The sequence below is a fragment of the Mytilus galloprovincialis genome, chromosome 9 (genome assembly GCF_965363235.1).
Source record: "Mytilus galloprovincialis chromosome 9, xbMytGall1.hap1.1, whole genome shotgun sequence".
Lineage (NCBI taxonomy): Eukaryota > Metazoa > Mollusca > Bivalvia > Mytilida > Mytilidae > Mytilus > Mytilus galloprovincialis.
The window spans coordinates 31,186,764-31,201,923 of record NC_134846.1 but is presented as its reverse complement, the minus strand read 5'-3'; the positions used below and the strand labels follow the sequence as shown (position 1 = coordinate 31,201,923).

The 15,160-nt window shown below is 32.4% G+C and overlaps 1 protein-coding gene across 1 annotated transcript in view; it reads left to right on the top strand.

The window, feature by feature from the left end:
- The first annotated feature begins 801 nt into the window (after nucleotides 1–801).
- Nucleotides 802–15,160, top strand: part of LOC143044798 (atrial natriuretic peptide-converting enzyme-like) — a 110,963-nt gene continuing 96,604 nt past the window's right edge. Inside the window, exon 1 of the mRNA XM_076216963.1 lies at nucleotides 802–939. Within this exon, the coding sequence (XP_076073078.1) occupies nucleotides 910–939 (30 nt within the window). The 5' untranslated portion in view covers nucleotides 802–909. The remainder of the gene's footprint in view (nucleotides 940–15,160) is intronic.

The window sequence follows — 15,160 nt, the reverse complement described above, 5'->3', positions numbered from 1 at the left end:
TATGTATGTGTAATAAAATACATGTAGCTTGACGTACTTAATCTTCATTCATGCACTGTATGGGTATTGCACAGTGTAAGGTACATTGTTATTGTATTGTCTTCATGTCGAGGTCTTTTATAGCCGACTATATGGTTTGGGATTTTGTCATTGTTGAAGGTCGAACGGTTGCTTCTAGGTCTGCATACATCCACATCATTTGAACCCTTGTGAAGAGTTGTCTTATTGGCAATCATACCACTTCTTGTTTTTTTATATATAAAATTCACCAACACAAAGGCAACAATATTGTTCCATAAACAGCAGGAACAAAGTTTTTGGCAAGATTTTATTTATATAAAAAAATCCTATCAAAAATGGTATTAAATCTTTCAGAAGATGAATTATGTAACTCTATAGAAATTTTTTGTTGAAATGTATACCTAATAGTATTATGTGTGTTTGTTTTGATCACACATTGTTGAGGAGCCTGATGGGTTATTTTCGTTTTTCGTGATCGGCGCATTTTGGCTATCATGATTCGTTTTTCTAGAGATTTTTTTTTTTTATATTTTCGTGATCCGTAATTATGGAAATTTATTTTCTATGAGTCATGGTTGACAAAAAAAATCAGCTCGTGAATCGTGATGAGACCCCCATCAGATCCCTCATTATTGTAAATATAATAGAATTGCATGTGACTTTTATAAAAGTAGTTCATATGGCTCAAAGTCAACTTGATCGATACAGGTTTCGTTCACGGGGTGGGGTGTATTCAAATATCGTATTTTTATTTAATGTCGACACACTTCGATGACTTACTTCAAAATAAAGTTTCTGCTTTAATACACACAAAACTACATTTACAAATTTAAAGATTTATTTACTTTAAACTATTCCATACAAGACATTGTATATGAAAGTTATAAAATGGAGAATGTAACTGATCAGAAGAAAAAGGTATTTATCTATTTATTTATTTATGCATTTCAGTATTTGTGTTTTGTGTATCTGTATTTGAAACCAACACATGTTTTACAATTTTACAATGAAAAAATGAAGTCGGCACAAATAAAGGAATGGTAATTTCAAAAATCGGCAAATGTCATACACCTATTGGCAGAGAGGCGAGAAAGAAGAAACATTCAAACGTTTTATAATATTACACAAAATAATGTACTAGAATATTTGAGTATTTTAATTCCCCCAACAATCCAAAGTATAACTGTGTATGCACTACGCAATGGTAACGGTATAATGCTTCCATTCTGCAGACTTGCTGTAACTAATGAATCATTTATACCATCAACTATACGTCTATGGAATAATCTTGATACTTCAAACCCCGAAGCAGATACAATAGTAAAATTCAAAATGAAACTCAAAAACTTGAATCCCAATAGAAATAAATACATTCCGAAATATTAAAGTCGTAAACTTAACCTTGTGCTTACTTAACTTCGATGTTCTGCTTACTTTTTTAATTAGAATATGTATAGAGGTAATATTATTTCTGATTCATCTTCCCACTGCTGTGTGTATCTGAATTTAGAAATAAGAAGACAGCTTTTACAAAATCTTACTGGCTCCCAAATAGCTGTCCATTAAATGTAGAACTATTAACATCAGTTAGTAAATAAACTCATCATAGATAGATACCAGAATTAAATTTTATATTTACGCCAGACGCGCGTTTCGTCTACATAAGACTCATCAGTGATGCTCGAATCCAAAAAAGTTTAAAAGGCCAAATAAAATACGAAGTTGACGAGCGTTGTGGACCAAAATTCCTACAAGTTTTGCCAAAAATACAGCTAAGGTAATCTATTCCTGAGGTAGAAAAGCCTTAGTATTTCAAAAATTCGAAAGTTTTGTAAATAGTTAATTTATCAAATGACCATATTAATGATAATTCATGTCAGCACACTACTGGTCTGGTGATACCCTCGGGGAATTAAAACTCCACCAGCAGTGGCATCGACCCAGTGGTGTAAATAAACTCAGAACCAAAATGAAAATAGCTTTAAACATGTGTTTGAGCTTATTATTGGGTCGAAGAGATTCCTTATTGTTTAGATAGTAAAAAACATACCAAATGTACATCATCATCTAAGGTTAAGTTGTGTGGTTTTTGTTGTTGTTGTTGTTGTTGTTGGTTTTTTTTTGTTTTTGTTTTTTTAGAGTCCAATTAATATAAATGTTGAAAAATTGTAATGTTTGCATGCTCTTATTCATTGTATTTTTACATAATTATGATTTATGGAGAAGACTCAGTCGTAAGTCTATTTGACTTGTATCGCATTAAATTTGTGTTTATGCAAATAAGATATGTTTTAACTGAAACACCGCTATTGCCCCATCATTAACCCCTTATAAAATCAATTGAAACTTTCTTAGAATCCTAATCATACAAGGTATTTTTGGTATTTCGATCCGCTTAATTTTTGTTTTGAAATTCCCAAAGCAAATCAAAGAATTTGCTTTTCCCGAATATTGGGTTATAAAAAAGAAGATGTGGTATGATTGCCAATGAGACAACTGTCCACAAGAGACCAAAATGATACAGACATTAACAACTATACGTCACCGTACGGGCTTCAACAATGAGCAAAGCCAGTGCCGCAAAGTCAGCTATATAAGTACAGTTTTGTCAGTTTTTCAGTTACGAACCTTTTATCATATGATATTATTCGCACCGATCAATAATCAATATGGAATTTAAACAAATATGATGAAGAAAACTCTGTTTAACTGATGTTTTAAATTTTTACAATATTTTGTATTTGAAAACATACAAACAATAGCACACATAATAAATCGCCGAAATCTTAGTGCAGATCCATGTAAAATTCAAGCTAGACTAAGTGCTTAATATCATAACTTTAAGATTTCAAAACGTGTTATTCAATATTTAATATATGCGTTCGCTAATGTGATTTAAGTTATGTTTTTGCACAGTTTTATAATATGGAAAATGTATGCAGAGTTTTATGGTAATTGTTTTGAAAATGCCATTAGGTTTTATCATTGAACACGCAAACATTTACGGTAACTGGGAGTTTGCAAATTTAACATTTGGCAGTAAGATCTACATTGTATGCTGAGTATAGTATCTCTTTGTCAATTTGACGTTAAAGAATTTTTGCAACAACTTTTAAAGGGTTGCGTTGATAGAATGTTGCCAGGCTAAAACCTTACATTGTCGAACATTGAATTTCGATTATTTTATATTTCCAAAATTTCGGCATTTTTTACAAAATGTTTTCGGGTATGACTTTTTGTACGCTTACGACTCCTACACAAAAAAAAGCAGTCACTAATATTACATGCGATATAATAAAACTTACGGCTATATTTAATCTCATAAATACATGCACTGTAATCTAAAATCCGAAACTAACGACGACTACCTTTGGTTTGACCGGGAACACTAACACTAACTGTTACCCGAAGCATATGAATTCAAATTGTTACTAAACAATCAAACGCAAGCAAGCAACTAAAATATCGCTGTCAGTCGTACATATTCAAAACGTTTCGGCAAAATTTATTTCATTTTGATTGCACAAATTATTCCTAGCTCTGGTGCATTGTTATTTTTTAAGCCCTATAATGATATATCATAGGAATAACAGTTCTGCTGTTTTTTCTTCAATTTCAATTTCATTTATACATTTGACAAGAAATAAACATATGCATGATTTATTTTATCAGTATTAAATCGCATATTTATAAGATCAAATATGATTGTACTTTAAATGTTAAATACAAAAACAAATAAACACCTACCCTTAAGGGTATTTTGAAAAACACATCATACTGCATTATTTAGTATTATTATATTTATGCGCTGTTTCAACTTGAAGACGTAAAATCTATATCATAAAAATGCTTTTAAGTGGTTATTCGATAGTTAAATGAATTTTGCCGATTTTCGAGTGTCGACATTTTTATACAAGTGTTCTAGGGAGCTCAAGTAATCAGTTATTGTTGTATAATGAATGTGTATTAACTTTGAAAACATATCGGACATAATATGAATTAATGTAACCTCATTTTGACTAAAAGACTATCCATTTGTCCATGATACAATTTACACGATGACAGCGCTACATTTCACTTTTTGTTTTGACGATTGTGTGATCTTCAAGTTGTAAGGTAACTTTGTTATGATTCTTGTTAGCAAAGTGTGTCATTTAGGTACCAATCTTGATAAATGTAAACTTATAACATGTAGAGAATAAGGACTTTCAATTGTATTTTTAAAAACACTGTATAGATGCAACGATTCTATGCGTCTACGATAGGTAAATGAGGAGTTATTTATTTCAAAAGAATATTTCCGGCTGTCACTTTCTAGATCAAGTCTGTAGTCTCGTTCAATGAAGGTATGTAAGGGAAAAAAACTGTTATTCAAGCATTTTAATTTAGACAGTTCGATGACGTCAATGCCAATATCGTTTTTCAGAGATCTCAGTAATTTGAAACATTCGGTTTTACGGGTATTATCATGATTTATATATAAAAATAAGATGTATTACGATTGTCATTTATTCAAGATGTTGTACTTGTATAACCAAAAATTGTTCATATGTACTTGGGGATACTAGGACAATTATTTTTTAACTCTCTCCTTTTTATGAAAAAATAAAATCCGTTATTTTTATTTCCTCTATTGATTTCAATTAATTTCGCGTTTTTATGTATCATATGAACAAAAGTAAAGTTGAAATAACTTATATTTGCTATTCACTATCACTTCCCAGTGTACTAACAACAGCGGTCAGAGATATCTTAAAAAAAGATACCACCGTAAATCTCAAATAAAAATTATTTGCAGCATATCTATATGTGCGTGTAAAGCAGATTTAGAAAAATGGGGATGGCTAAAAAATTGTCCTGCTCCTAAGTAACTATGAACGTTTTATTGTTATAAGAAATTGTCCGATCCCCGAGTCTCTATGAAATTGTTGAGATTAACGACCAGAAATTCCACTCAAAGCGTTCATGTAGTAGTGGCCGTTTTAAACTTGCACATGGGGATTGAGACTTTAATATTTGATCGATAGATAGTGTCGCTATGGTTCTGTTACCCCACCCTTTTCAAAGAATTTAGATTTAAAAAAAATGTATATTACCTTTTCATATATTGCGCAAGTACTAATACTTTTCCCATATTGACGACGAGAATCACATTCCGGCAATTTTCGAGAGAAAAAAATACCACCTTTAATTGCTCAGAGCTCAGTTTCCTTATGTTTACTTCAGGCGAGAATTTCGGCTGTGAAAGCATGACAGGGCTTTTCATACAACCAGTATATGGGAACTTTTTTGACCTTATGATATATTTCTGGTTTTCCCACCTATTCACATACATGTATTTTCAAGCTGGACAATGTGACCTATTCCAGCGACATGGCTTACATATAACACCGTATATATAGGTCAACTTGCAGTGAGGTGTTAGATTATGCTCCGTGTCGAAGGCCTCATTGTGACTTTTGTTGAAGAATGGCAATAAACGCGTCGTTCATTAGATTTTTGTATATTTTGACGTGAACGTACTGATTTTGTGTCATGAATGAATACCCCTTTATCCTTTCTTTGTTGTCATACAATAAAATATTCCCGTAATGCTATTTCACAAGAACATTGTTCTCTAATGTTCACATCGCGTATACAAATTCTTTTAAATATTCGAAAGTCGGATTCACTAAAAAAAACTTGAAAATAAGATTGATTGTAAGTGCACTGGATTGTAATTTTCATGACATACGTTCAATCTTGGTTGTAAGTTGGGTTTTTTTTTGTGAAACCAACTAAAGTTTCACGATACAGAGGTTGCACTTGCAACAAGTCCATCCAACTGAAACCCTAAATGTCTCTGTAAAACATTGCCTAGAATTAACAAAGCTGATCCTTACTTCTCGTTCAATCGTACAAGTTAATACATAAAGGTAAACTCTACTATATTGTAGTTAATTAAAGAACCTTTATTAGGGAGCACACTAACATAATCCATGCCCCAAGACTGTCACTGGGCAAACAAGAACAGGACCGACTGATTGGAGTTCAAAGGGTCATAACTCCAAGAAAAAGTTCCTGACGATATACATGTCTAAATAGTATGTCACTATTATTCATGGAATTCTGTTGTGTGGTTGAGAGTTGTATCTATTTTGCATAATGATGCATATTTGTCATGTAATGTAATCTCGCTCTTCTAAATAAACGTGCGATGACAAAAGATGTGTTTGTGTTGTTCTTAATCAAACGATAGAGATTAGCGACATTAGGAGACAAGTATATGTCTCCACATATACGTAATATATTGAAGGACCCGGGCAAACGACAACTAATTCAATAACTAATTGCTATATATACAAGTACTATATTACCGGACCTAAGGCCTAAATCACTCACCTTGGTCTATGCGCATATCATAAACGAAGTACACAGATGGATTCATGACAAATTGTGTTCTGGTGATGGTGATGTGTTTGTAGATCTTACTTTACTAAACATTCTTGCTGCTTAAAATTATCTCTATCTAATGAACCTTGAATCTATCCCAGTAGTTAAAGTCTTTTGTAAAAATTTACATAATTTACAAAATTGTTAAAAAATGACTAGAAAGGACAATAACTCCTTAAAAGGTCAATTGACCATGATTGATTATGTTGACTTATTTGTAGATCTTACTTTGCTGAACATTATTGCTGTATACAGTTTATCTCTATCTATAATCATATTCAAGATAATAACCAAAAACGGCAAAATTTCTATAAAATTACCAATTCAGGGACAGCAACCCAACATCAGGTTGTTCGATTCATCTGAACAATTTCAGGGCAAATAGATCTTGACCTGATAAACAATTTTACCCCATGTCAGATTTGCTCTAAATGCGTTGGTTTCAGAGATATAAGCCAAAATCTGCATTTTACCCCTTTGTTCTACGTTTATCCATGGCAGCCCTCTTGGTTGGTTGGCCGGGTCACCGGACACATTTTTAAAACTAAATACCCCAATGATGATTGTGGCCAAGTATGGTTAAATGATCTTAAATTTGGCCCTGTAGTTTCAGAGGAGAAGATTTTTGTAAAAGTTAACGACGACGGACGACGACGACGGAAGACGAAGACGACAACGACGGATAACGACGGATGCCGGATGCAAAGTGATAAGAAAACCTCACTTGGCCCTTCGGGCAAGGTGAGCTAAAAATAAATTTGAAAATAATTCTTTTTGGCATATCGTCGCTGGGCTTTTAAAATGTCGTATATGACTTTTTTGGCTAAAAATACTTTTTGACACCAATGGTCTGGGCGGGAGGAAATCTTTGGTATTACAAAATTGCATACAGTTAGACCAATCAAAATGTGTGAAATAAGACATAATACAAAATTGCCAATGTCAGTTGTTTGTAAAGTTAGCTTCCAAAATGTAGTATGAAAACTTGAAAATCGTTGTAGAATGGCTTTGGGAAAAAAATAATTGTACATTTCTTTATTTCTGTGAAAATAATTTAAGTTCTTGGATAATCCAGAAATGTCAAAGTTTCTATTTCACTGCTATTTACAAAAATGTTCAAGTTCACATACGACATTTTGGAAGCATGCATTTTGCCAAAATTTTCAAAGCCTGTTTGTGAGATATTTTTTTCTTGAAAAATTTGTAATATACAACATTTTAGAAGCCCAGCGACGATATGTTTTGCAGTAAAAATCGAGATTTGTGTCCCTTTGTGTAATGATGCATATTTGTCTTGTGATGTAATCTCGCTCGTCTAATTGAACGTGTTATGGCAAAAGCTGTATTTTTTGTTGCTCTCACGCAAATATAAGTTTAGCGGCATGGGAAGGCACAAGTATATATGTCGCCCAATAGAGGTTTCTCAACATCTTACGAACGAACGAAAATCGCCCTAACTTGACGTAACTTGCCGTAACGAGAAAAGAGGGAGCAGTAATTTATCTTATAATATTGGATTATCGGCTGTGCTCTTCTTCCCTTTGAAATGTCTTTTACATGTAAAATATGCATGCTTAATTTTTTAAAAACATTTTGAATCAAATACATATTATATTTATTTGATATTATATAATATATAATATACAATTTACTGTTCAATCAACACAGTTGAAAGTCTTATTGATCTATAAATTTAAGCGAAGAATATATACTATTTAATCAAAGGACAGTAATCGTACATGAAACTTTAATAAACATGATGACAACATCACTATTTAGTATATGTGAAAAAGGTAAATATAGATCTATGGATGGAAAGGGATAAGAATCTTTTGAATCATGGCAGATGATGGCTAGAATTTAATTAACGGTAAAAATTCTTTCGTAGACATGAGGTAAAATAAATCTAGGAGTGAACGCCTTTCGATTTAAATTTGAAAAGAAAACATCCCAATAAGTTCCGGGATAACTTCTTTGCCCCAACCACTAAAATCCAAATGATCTCTTCTTATTGATATATTGTTATAAATTGGTAGACTTAACAAGAAAAATAAAGGAAAATATTGAAATACATATTTAAACTTATATATTGTGTTTTTTTGTTGTTATAATGGCCTTTCTTATTCTATGTGTGTATGTTTCCTTTATAGTATAATTATTAGTATATACATATTTTTTTTTCTTGTTTATTGTTTCCGTTAAGCTTCTATGGCATACTGTGCATATTTCCTCTGTTTTTCATATTTTTCATTTTTCTTTTTAGTTAGGGGTGTAATTTATAAAAATATATATTTTGATAACTATGTGACTACCAGGGTAGCACTCATACTTTCAACAAGAACACACAAAACTATATTTCTAACGATACATCGAGTGCACCTTTAAATTTCTTTAACTGATTCCCAATAAATATTAGAAATAAAAAAGCTATGTTACGACATCTATCCAAGATACTTTCCGACACGAAAAAATGAAACTCAAACCAATTGGACCAATAGAAGGGACGTGTGGAATGATATATGAAATATTTTCTCAATCACTTATCAATCCTTTACCAAACGCTAATATCGCAATGAAATGAATGGAATATTTGCCACTGAACGTTAAACACCAAACAATCAATCAACCAATTGCAAACTAGATGTGTTGTCAAGGACATTATAAAAGAAATGGTTTTTTTTTAATGGATAAGGGAGATAAATCGAACGCATATATACGACATGTCAACAAACGGAACTTAACGTAAGAAAACGAAACAGTCAACAACAGAAAATAAATTGGAACACGGATGTTTAAAGACAACAATAAAATGCAAGGTTGAAAAAAAGGATATTTAGTTGTTAACTGTTGTCCTTAAAACACACTGCAGTATCGGTAGACATTTATTATGGATTTTATTATAACAAAATTACTGCTCCATAACGATACGTTCGTAGAGTTTCGTCCGTTCGTAAGATGTTGAGAAAACTCTAATGTACGGAATTATATTTGACTGACATTGTGAGTTGAGTTATTACGTTATAATTATGCAACGTGATATATATATTGACCTCCTTATAATTAAAATAATTAAATAAGACAGAAAAAGGGAAGCCTGCGGTTTAATGTACAAATGTATACACATTCTAGATTTGATTCTGTCTTTCTTTGCAATAATCACTATCAAATTATAGCAATTTTACAAGTAGGACATTTACAAATACATAAATCATCCCTTAATTAGGCCAGTAAAGTGCGTTGAACTTGTTTTCACTCTACTATTGAAAACAAACTATTTCAAAAGTTAAACATGTCTTTGCTCTAATTGCCCAATCAAGTGATAGAAAAATGAAATATTAGGTGTCACAAGCACGTTTGGCGTAGACAAATCACTATTATTAAATCAACTTTAGAAGGAAATTTTATTTTCTGGAAAGCACTCAGAGATTTTATCATTTACGGAACCGTCGCAAGTGAGTAACTTAGAATGTTCCAATTTCCGGTAATTGCAGACGACCTTGAGGAATGATGTATTTGCAGCGTGCTGCTCTGTAGTGCGTTTTGCTTAAAATTGGTAATTTATTATTCATTTCCCGTATGGCTATGCTAGTCTAAAAACATCAAGACAAATATTTTCTTACGAAACCAAAGATATTTGTTTGAACTTCCGATTAATGTTGACTGACAAAATAATTAATGCAATTATAAGTAATTCATATAAGAGTGATTTTAGGGTGAAAGGTTACTAGGTCTAATTGAACGTGGAGAATACAGTGTAGTAATGGAAAGATAATATAACACATTATATACAAAACTATACATGTATGAAAACCAATTAATTTCGCGAGCTATTTATTTTTCGCGACTTTCGCTAGTAAAAAAATAACGCGAATATAAATTGTCGCGAATAAGTAACACTTATGTTTCCATTTTTAATTGCACCAAGAAAATTAGAAGATCGCAGAAATCAATGCCTGTGAAGTCGGGTGAAAAGGGCTACACGCGAAATAAAGTATCTGCGAAAACAAGTTGGTTTACAATTTTTATATTTACCATCTATCACACCCGTGTTGAAGCTTACAGTACAAGACAAGACATTTGAAGAAATATAAACAAATACGTATGTATAGGTAAAAAATGCTGTCCACTCAAAATGCAAAAAAAAAAAAATAATCAAAGATATATGCACTAGGTTCGAAGGTTTATGTAAGTTGGTACGTCATACGCGAGTTCCGTCTACAAACGGTTATCAGTGACACTTGAATTGACTAAAGATTAAAAACAAAGACAAATACAGCACAGATTGAGTAGAAGAGCATTGATGATCTAAAAGTCCGAAAACTAATTCCGATCTCCAAAGTCATATGAATGACATATACTAGTGTGACAAAAATGCAGTTTAGACATAAGTCAATATGTGTTATTTATCGTTGAATTGTAATCTATAATAAATTACCCGTTTGAACAATGCGTTAACGATAAATACATATAAAATCGTTCGTTTATCCTTGGTTGTTATGAGACGCGTTAATTGTTGCTAGGGTGCTCTCTTCGACGTCCGCGCTCTTGGTATATATATATATATATATATAAAGACACCGATTCATTGTGTAAGTTCGCTCATTTGTTATTTGGCCGTTGATGGTTAAACATCGGGAAGAAAATACCAATAAAGAAGTTAGAATTGAGAAGTTTATAAACCTAGTTTGAGTTGAAAGCGTTGTGGTTTTGAACCAAGCGGTTTTTAAAGTCTTTACGATTGTTGCAGGCTACCGGGTTGTTCCGATACTGTAATTTCCCTCGGGAATAGTCGCAGTCCCTCGAACAGATGGTTTGTAATAGTCTGGTGACTTTTGTGCTTCGGAGACTAAGTATTACAATTATTGCAAGCTACCGCGTTGTTCCGAAACTGTAATTTCTCTCGGGAATGGTCGCAGTCCCTCGAACAGATAGCTTGTAATAATCTGGTGACTTATGTGCTCCGGAGACTAGGTGCTTCAAAACTAGTTGTCTCAGGAACTAGGTGCTTCAGGGACTAGTTGTCTCAGAGACTGGGTGTCTCAGAACTAGGTGTTTCAGGAACCTAGGATTTTTTAAACTTGTTCTTAAGTTTAATATAATTGTTTTTCAAATCAGTTGGGACCTCGGAGTCAGTGAAAGGATCAAGGATAAATTGAGGTTCTAGTTTTCAGACTACTTTTTGATATATAAAGTTATTTGTGTAAATAGTGTTATTTCTTTATTAAGTTTCAAAGTTTAAAAACTGGTTTTGTAGTTTTTAAGAAAGGCCTCAATCCAAGTTGTAGTTAGGTTTTCGAGTTAATTAAAAGATTGATATTGGAGTATTTCAGATTCTGTGAAAACGGATACGAACATATAGTTCATAAGCCAAACACGTTACACTAGCTGCTTTATTTTGAAAACAGCATGCCAAAGCTTTTAAATACTATTTGCATAATTATATTGTTTACTGTTAGTTTCAAATTTGTGTCCGATTAATTAAGATGTATTTCTAATTCCCGTGCGACAATAATGGCAAATTTCAATAACAGCTTCGAGGAAACTCGAAATACTAATTTTATGCACGAAATAGGAAACAAAGCATTGAATCAAATTAGTTGAGCTACATTTAACCTTAATAGTTGTATTGTGTTAATTCATACAGCGAACTCCCAATGTAGAAATAATGACGTTGTTGTTATGGCTATTCAACCTGACAATCATTCATTTCGCGCATGCTCTGCTTCTCTCTCTGGAGTACAGTGCACACAGTTCATCTTAAATTCGATTTGTTTCTTGTTCTCTGTATGTAAATTGTTATTAATGATATTTGCTAGTACATGTATGAAAGATCTTTCATTTTCACAAAATAGAGTCCTTAGAATAACTGCTAACTAAGATTGAATATTCATATCAGATGACCAAACTTGCTCGATAATCTTAATTATCGTCCTTCCCTCCGCCTATATCACCCTGCTCTGTTGCTCGTAATTCTCGTATCAAGACTTCAAAACGAAACCAGGCATTATCAGCGACGTCACAATGTGAGAGGAGAAGTTATCAGCGACGTCACAATGCGAGAGGAGACGTTATCAAGCTTGCTTTTGTCAAGCGTAAAACTGTCTTAGGGAGAAAGAAACGACCAGTAATAGAACGATAAAAAGATAATCGGGGTTTCTTCGTATAGATATCGTAAATTATCATATACTTAGACCAAATAACATATGATTTTTACTGTATGATAATAGCATTAAATGAACGTAAATTCCATATTTTTCGAATTGGTGCTTAGCGGGCTGATATGAAAAGTTTAGGCTTAAATTAAAATATTGTTTGTTTGCAGTTTACCGACCGACCCTTGAAAATCCTCCCGACTGTGAAAATTTTATTGCTTTATATTTGAAGAATGTCTTTTTAATACTTCTATTGACGCGATCCAGAACTTTGGGTCCTTTCCAGAAATGATTTAAAGTCTGGGTCAATTACGCATTTCAATTTCGGTTTTTCTTAGCTTCCCGTCAAGCGTTCATGTAACCATTTAATGATAAAGCACATGGAAATTGTTTACAGGTATCCATGAAGTCACGGAGGAGTACTTTATTACATAATAATAACACAAAGACACACATTATTGAACAAAGAATGCTCACAGGTACTGAAAGCTAGTTCAAAGCCGCATTTTCAACTAATAGATAAGCCATGTGATTATGGACTTTCCGAATTGATTTTCCTCTGAGTTCAGTATTTTTGTGATTTTACTTTTTACGTTGTCGTCTCGTGTCAATTTTAAGACAGATAACAAACAAAAAAGTTTATTAGTAAACTGTTTATACAGATTCAGGCACATGTAATGATGTGTGATGATATCATTGACATTGATGCAGCGGATATTCATAACTGACACGATAACCATTCTGTCTCAAACAAATCGGGTACAGAATCTGTGGAGCCTGACTTTATGGAACCAATTTCAGTGGTTAAATAATTCGACAGCAGCTTGAAGTATGGCACATTTTCTACAAATCGTTGTGAAGACGACAAAGATGAAACCACTCCTCCGCGACTTAAATCTTCATGGATATCTGTAAACACGCCTGTACGGAGGAAGCACAGGCACTTGTTTCTATCCATTGGAAGACCCACTATCAACGTATATTTACGAGAAAGTACCCAACTACTTTTTTCACCTCTCCGCTTAAAACCCTTATTTCTCTGTCAATTCAGTCTCAAATTTTTTGTTCCATACCCCATTCGATTCATGAAAAGTTTTTCTTTCAAGTGATATGCATTGTATTTTCCCTTAGAGTACCCCCTCGTAAATATACGTTGATAGTGGGTCTTCCAATGGATAGAAACAAGTGTCTGTGGGAGGAAGGGCTCATTTGAAATGTTAATGGATATAGATCATGCCAAATCAATAAGAAGCAACCCTAACTACACAAAGATGTAGAGAAAATGAATGATTAGCTTGAAAAATAAATATACTCTCTCTATATTAAATCTATCTTCGATTGCAATGAGTATGCTCCTTTAGGATAAGGGGGGCTGCCCCACTCATTGCAATTATTCTCTTTCTTACAATATTAAATATACCCAAACTGTGTGGCCTGTGTGAATTCAATTAAAACATGTCCTTAGGAGCTATGCTGCCAATTTTTTTTATGCATTAAAAACATTTCAGTACAGACCATTTACTTTTAATGGGGTGCTATGGATTTCACCCCAAACTTTAGATTTCTTTGGTTTTCTTTAAAGCCTGGCAAAAATATAACCTTATCACATATAATTAAATATTGTTAGAAATATGAAAACAGTCGAATGTCTTAATACTTTTTTTTCAAGTTGCCTTTTTTTCAATTGAGGAAGATTCAATGGTTATTTTTTTTTTTATTAAAAATACACTCTTTAATACATTGTCTTGTAAATCTTTAATATCTACATTTTTCTGATGAAAATACTCTACTCATGAAAACATTCTAGTCAAGAAGCATACATGTCTGAATATATTTCTTTAAAACAGTTCTAGTCATAATGACATTCCTTGTTTATAAGTGTTCCAGTATTTAATAATTATACCATATTTTATGTCATAAATTGGATAATGACACAATGTTAAAGTTTCAGTTTTGGTTAAAAAAAAATTTATCTGAAAATGCCTGTTCATTTGATGTTGGTTTTCAGCATGTCCAGTGTTTGTTGTTTTAAAATGTTTTTTTTTTCTTCACAAGAAACTTGGTTTAGTGTAACTGCTTGTTTAAACTGTATTTTGGCTGATAAAATAAAATATTGTTCCTACCTACCGACCCTTCAGTCTGAAGGTACAGTCGGAAAACTGCAAACAAACATATTTTTAAGGTTGACCTTATCACATGTTTCGATTGTTATCACATGCCTTTCCGTAACGTTATCGCATGGCATTCCGGTGATACTCGGCAAATTCCGGAAAATACACCTCAATGCTACGTTTTCAATGAAAAACATTACAAAGTAGTGTACAAAACAATTATTTGGATATCAGAAAGTTAATTGTGTAAAATAATAATAAAAAAACAAATAAATAAAAAACAAACAAACAAACAAATTATTAATATTAATAAATGCATTTTTAAAGTTTCAAACAATATTTAGAAAATTACTTTTAAAAAGTTGATTTTCCAAACATGTGTATTATGTATATTTTTGTCGATTCGTCCATATTAAAATATTCTTCTTCTCTGTTTATTCATAT